The 6,034-nt window shown below is 26.8% G+C and overlaps 1 protein-coding gene across 1 annotated transcript in view; it reads left to right on the top strand.

Annotated features, from left to right (window-relative positions):
* Nucleotides 1–5,793, top strand: part of LOC105449472 (uncharacterized protein DDB_G0287625-like) — a 9,031-nt gene extending 3,238 nt beyond the window's left edge. The window contains exons 2-7 of the mRNA XM_011688728.1: nucleotides 3,080–3,224; nucleotides 3,726–3,828; nucleotides 3,905–3,952; nucleotides 4,875–4,988; nucleotides 5,233–5,425; nucleotides 5,526–5,793. Of these exons, the coding sequence (XP_011687030.1) occupies nucleotides 3,080–3,224; nucleotides 3,726–3,828; nucleotides 3,905–3,952; nucleotides 4,875–4,988; nucleotides 5,233–5,425; nucleotides 5,526–5,768 (846 nt within the window). The 3' untranslated portion in view covers nucleotides 5,769–5,793. The remainder of the gene's footprint in view (nucleotides 1–3,079; nucleotides 3,225–3,725; nucleotides 3,829–3,904; nucleotides 3,953–4,874; nucleotides 4,989–5,232; nucleotides 5,426–5,525) is intronic.
* Nucleotides 5,794–6,034: the final 241 nt, after the last annotated feature.

Raw genomic sequence — 6,034 nt, 5'->3', positions numbered from 1 at the left:
TGCTTGTATTTTATATATATATATGTATTTGCATAAAATAAAATTGTATTTTAATATCATAGAATTGTTACATTAGAAGATATATTTTAGAATCACCATCTGGAAGATTTCATTAAGATTTTTTAATGATACGTGTATATATATATATATATATATATATATATATATATATGTACATAAAAATATAAGTATATATACTAATAAAAAAAATTAAGGCATAGAAAAATTTTGACTAACTTTGGCTGACAATAACCCCGCGAAAAATCATAGGATCATAATTTTATTTAAATTTTTTGTTAAATTAAAGCTTGAAATCTCTCTACTTTAAAATACTATGGCTGCGTTAGGTTTGGCGCTTACAGCTCTTGTGAGTATTTATTCTTTAACATTTGATAATTAACAAGGATGAAATGATGCTATAAGCGAACGCAACCTATGTCTCAAGTAAGTTTAACCCCTACCATTGTAAACTCTTATATCTGAAAGCATATTCTTTATATTGGAAATTGTAAAGTTTGACGAAATGCACGGATTTACTAATATTTTTGGGGGATGCCATTTGTACTGACATTGACATTACTCGCTCCAATGTGCATAAGGAAGTTGCTGGTAGGATTGCGATGCGAAGATGCGCGCACGCGCGCGCACGTACACATACACGATGTGCAAAATCCGACCGACAACTTCCCTGTAGTGCATCGGGTAATGCCAATGCCGACAGTACATAATTATAAATACCATAACTTTGCGGAAAAATATCGCAGTAACTTCCTTTTTTTTTTAATTAAAGGGGAAGGTTCGAGCTTTACGCCGCATCAATCATTACAGATGTGGCATCCTCGAAAAAAATTTTTTCAGCAAGTCCGTGCATTCTGTCTTTGCAATTTTCAATATAGCAAACATGCCCTCAGATTTAAGGGTTTACAATAATAGGATGCATTAAATTTAAAATCAAGATTTAATATCTTAAATAAAGAATTCAAGCTTTAATTTAAACAAAATCGCGATCCAATAATTATAACGATTTTTTGTGAAGTTATTGTCAGCTCAAGTTAACCAATTTTTGCCTAAAATTTTTCTATATCATAATTTTTTTAGCAGTATATATACAGAATTAAAAAGTCTGAAAACGCTAAAATATCTTGTAAACGATCAACTATAGCGAAAAATATGTAAGAAACAATAAAATTGTAGGATTAACTAAAATATGACTAACGGTGATAAGAATTTAACTTTGAATGGAGTCCGCGCGCAACGTATAAAGATGAAGTTATTCAGAATATTATGAACCTTCTATTTTTTATTACATATATATTCTTGTAGCTTACTTCAAAAATTTTCCAAAATAATATAATAAAGTATTTTTATGTTAAGTACCTTTTGAGTTATAAGATGTAAAATTTACAAAACATCGGAATTAGCATTATTCCAAGTGCCCTGTGCCCAAACATTGGCTAAAATCTTTTAAATGTTCAGGATCATGATCTTGATAACATATGTCAAGGTTGAGGCTATTAGAGGTTGTTGCTATTATTTTCATTTTTGAAAAAAAGAGAAAACCACCAATAGCCATGATTTTGCTATATATTGTCAAGATCCTGAATAACATTCAAAAGGCTTTAACCATTGTTCAGACATCTGAGATAATGCTTATGCCGACGGTACTGTAAATTTCAAATCTAATAATTCGAGATGTACATACTTAGCAAAAAAAATCTTTATTATAGTGTTTTGGAAAGCTCTTGAAGTAAGCTATAAGAATGTGCAATAAAAAATAAGAGGTTTTATTTAAAAAATTCAACTTGACTTTTATGATCTTGCAAACTCTTATCACTGTTAGTCACATTTTATTTAGTTTTACAATTTTGCTTCTTACGTATTTCTCGCTAGAGATATTTCGTTTTTCAAATATTTCACCTTTCCGGACTTTTTAAAAACTCCACACACACACACACACACACACACCAAATATGTATATAATACATATATGTATATACGTGTGTATGTGTTATCATAGGAATTTAAATAAAACAAAGAAGGTTTAAAGTGTTTAAACAAGAAGAAATAATGTCCAACGAAATTTTGGAAAGCACACTTTTCGTATAATCTTGAAGAAACTTTAAAAATAACATAAATTTTTTTAAATTTATATTTTTGCATCAATGCCAATATACATATAAAGCAATATCAATAATAAGAAATATTCAAATAGTAACATTATTATTGCAATTTGATAAAATCTGTAATAGTATTACATATATTGTAATTTGAAGAAATCTACAAAAATTTTATTTAATCTTATAAGTCTGATTTAAGGAGATATTCTCTATATTCAGCGTTTTTTTTTATGCCTACCTTATTTAATGTTACTACATAAAATCATGTTTAATGTAAAATCATCATACTGGAAGATTTGGATTTTGGAATCTTCATCTGGAAGATCTCGTCTCGAAGAGATTGAAATTTTGTTTCTATTATAATATATACATGTACACTTTGATACAGTTGAATATTTTTTCTTTATCCTAATTTAATATATGTAATTTAATATAAAATAGATTACTCAATTTTAACAGTTGTATATGGGATACAATTTCAATTTTATTTAAATACAGAAATATGCTTTTTGAAAGATGATAAATTTATTGACTTTTAATTTTATATATGTTACACATATAGTCAGTTAATTTAATTTTCATAATATAATAATTTATTAATTTTAGAATGTAATTTAATTCAAAGAACTTTATACATATAGATCATACTCTTAACTTATAAGGACATTCTAAAGACTCTGAATATTTTAAAGATAACATCAAGAGGTATTAAGAATGGTAGCTAAGAAAAAAAATGAATATAAAAACATTAATATAATATGAATAACTTTAATTTCTGCTCTTAAAAAGATATTTATATCATATACGCAAATTACCGTATTTTTTACCAAAGATAAAATTCTTCTTTCTACCAATACAAATATTCAACTAATTTAGTTTAGTTAATTAATTTATTTAAAAATTTATCAATTATTAAATATGTTAGAATTGTTATCAAAACAGAAAATCGTTAAAAATAGTAGAAAAGGCTAAAAATGAATAAATCAAATTATATAGGAGAAGGATCTAAACCGATATTCGACAGAGAAGAATTAAAGAAAACTACTAACAAAACTAACGAAGTGGAAGAACGACGTATAGTTGTAGCTATAGATAAAGAACAATCAGGTATATATTATGTAAATATTTTATTGTTATTTATTATTAATTCTTAAATTGTTAAACTAATTTGAAGTAATAAATATATAAAATTGCATTTACATATATTTTTCAAAGTACTCAAAGTTTTGTGAAATAAAAAAAATATATACTTGAGATGTGCTATGTAGATTTATAATATAAAGTGTTATATATACATTTATAATATAAAAGGTAAATATTACCTTACTTGTGATCATAATTTTATTGATATATTCTTAAAATTATTTTCTCGATAAGATTAAAATATCGAGACTGTAATAAAATTTCCAAATGAGAAACATTTACAATCGACGAACCAGATAGTTTAATTTTCACGTGTTTAGATCGAAATGATACATTGCACAGTGTTTATGTTATTTCTATGAAATCACAATAAAAGTTTTAGTTTTTCGACTTTTAAGGTTCCATAAAGAATATTAGAACACAGAATTTTAAAAAATTGCATATTTTAACACTATAACATTATAGCCTCACCAATCAAGTTGCATACTTCGAAGAGACGGTCTTCATCCTTAAGTCCTGTCAGGAATCGTGTTTATAATTCCGGATATCCAAGTTCTTATCAATCCAGGTTGGTTTTATTTACTATGACAATATTCTATTTATGCTAAATGTACATACTTTAATCTATTTTCTTATGATTTTAGTCATCGCATGGATTTGAAGCATGGGGACAAGACAGAAAAATGTGATGGGTAAAGTTAGCTTTACTTATTTATTTATTGATAAATACAGTTTACAGTTTATTTTTTAAATAACACTGTTCAACAAAAAATGACTTTCGAACATCATAATGAGTCATTTTCCGTAAGTTTTTGGATGTTGAATCCAAATCTAATTGTTGAATTCACATCACAACTTTGAGCAATTTGCAGGTAAAATTACAAAAAAGGGCTATTTTCCTGTATTTTGTCATATTATAACTTCGAAATGCGACGTGTTCGAAAAGTGTTTTTTCTATCAAAATTAAATATGTTATTAGGACTTTCAATCCTCAAAAGGAATTTTTGTGTTCGTTATAGTTAATTAGAATGAAAGTTATTGTTAAACAAGGGATCTATTACAGTCGGAAAAACTTTGAATTAAATTATTAACAATTTATCAAACAGCCTCCAATTTTGTTTTTTTGCAAGGTCCACATTTTCAATCTAAAGCTTACACAAAAAGTAAAACCGATCTGTGAACACACGCGCGCGTACACATTTTTAAACATTTTTTAAGTTTTTATATTTGCTATATTGAATCTGTCATTTGGAATTTGTCAATTTTAATATTGGATTTTCAGCGATTTAAAAAACACTTGAGTTGATATAAATAACATTGGAAGCTGTTTGGTAAATCAGTTGTCACTGATTTAATTTACAGTTTTCCACAATGAATCCCATATTTAACAAGCTCCTTTTTACACTTTATTAGCAAATTTTTTAAAATTATAACGTGATAGAACAATTCTACAATCGGATTCGGATTCAGCATCCGAATCAAAAATATTACGAAGTCTCGTTATGATGTTTTTCTTTTTGTTGAACTGTGTTATTAAAAGCACACAAGTATAATTAAAACAATATTAAGTAATTGTTCTAGATGAAAAGTATATTCTCTTATCATATTTTGTAGGAGAAGCAGTTTAGAAGAACGCAGAGAGTATAAAGAGAAATATACAGAAAGAGATGCAAATAAGCATGATATTAATCGATCGCATTCTAGAGAACCGCGCAACTCACATTCCAGGTATAGAATAAAATCATTAATAGATAATTTTCATTTTAAATAAATTAATATTTTCATTATTTTAAATATTTTAAAATAATTTTCAATTTTTTATGACTTAGATAATACCAGACTTTATTTATTTGTATTTACTTTCATTTAAATTATAATTGTTATTTAATTTATTTGTTTGTAAAATGGAAAAAAAGATGCTAAATTATTCTTTAATAGGATTAATAGTTATTTGTACTTTTTATCATTATAGGTCGTTTATGGAAGAGAGATCTTATCGCGACAGATATCGTGAAAGATCAAAAAAACGATTTTATGAAAGAAGTGATAGAGAGAGGGAAAGAGAAAGAGAAAGGAATAGGGAGAGAGACAAAGACAGCACATCTGATAGAGATAGATCCAGAGAACGAAGGAATATTGAATCATCAATACCTATACATTATAGCGTAAGTAAAATATATATAAACTTAGCTGTTGATTTAATGAATGTTCCTAGAATTTGTTGGACTTCAAATTTATTTATTTCTTATTAATATATATTTGTAGAGTTTTCCTCCAAGACCAATCGTAGTAGGTCCTATGGTTCCATTAAGAGGACAGATTCCACCTATGGCAAGAGGGAGACATCCTCCTTTAATGGCATCAGTTAGACCATTTCCACCACGATTTCCTTCAGATATGTACAGATTGAGACATCCAAATCTAATGGACAATATCCAGGATTATTTTTCGGCAGGGGTTTTTATTAATTCTATTAACACCACGCATATGCAGAATTTTTTGCATTAATATATGGATTGCTTTATTCGATAATTTACATAAATATCGTATCATAAATTTTATAAAAAAATATTTGATTTTGTAAAACTAAAAATATAAATAAAAATTTTGGGGTGAATTGAACCCTCTCCCCCTCCCCCGGATATGCCCAGGTATATAGATGATATTCACCTTTAAATCCAAATAAATATATATGTATATTTTTTTACACGTACTCTATATATATATATATATATATATATATATATATATGTACAGGGTGGACCATTTTAATC

This window comes from Wasmannia auropunctata, unplaced genomic scaffold (assembly GCF_000956235.1).
Source record: "Wasmannia auropunctata unplaced genomic scaffold, wasmannia.A_1.0 LD336076.1, whole genome shotgun sequence".
Taxonomy (NCBI): Eukaryota; Metazoa; Arthropoda; class Insecta; order Hymenoptera; family Formicidae; genus Wasmannia; species Wasmannia auropunctata.
Note: the sequence above shows the minus strand (reverse complement) of the source record. Positions and strands in the feature narration are given on the sequence as shown.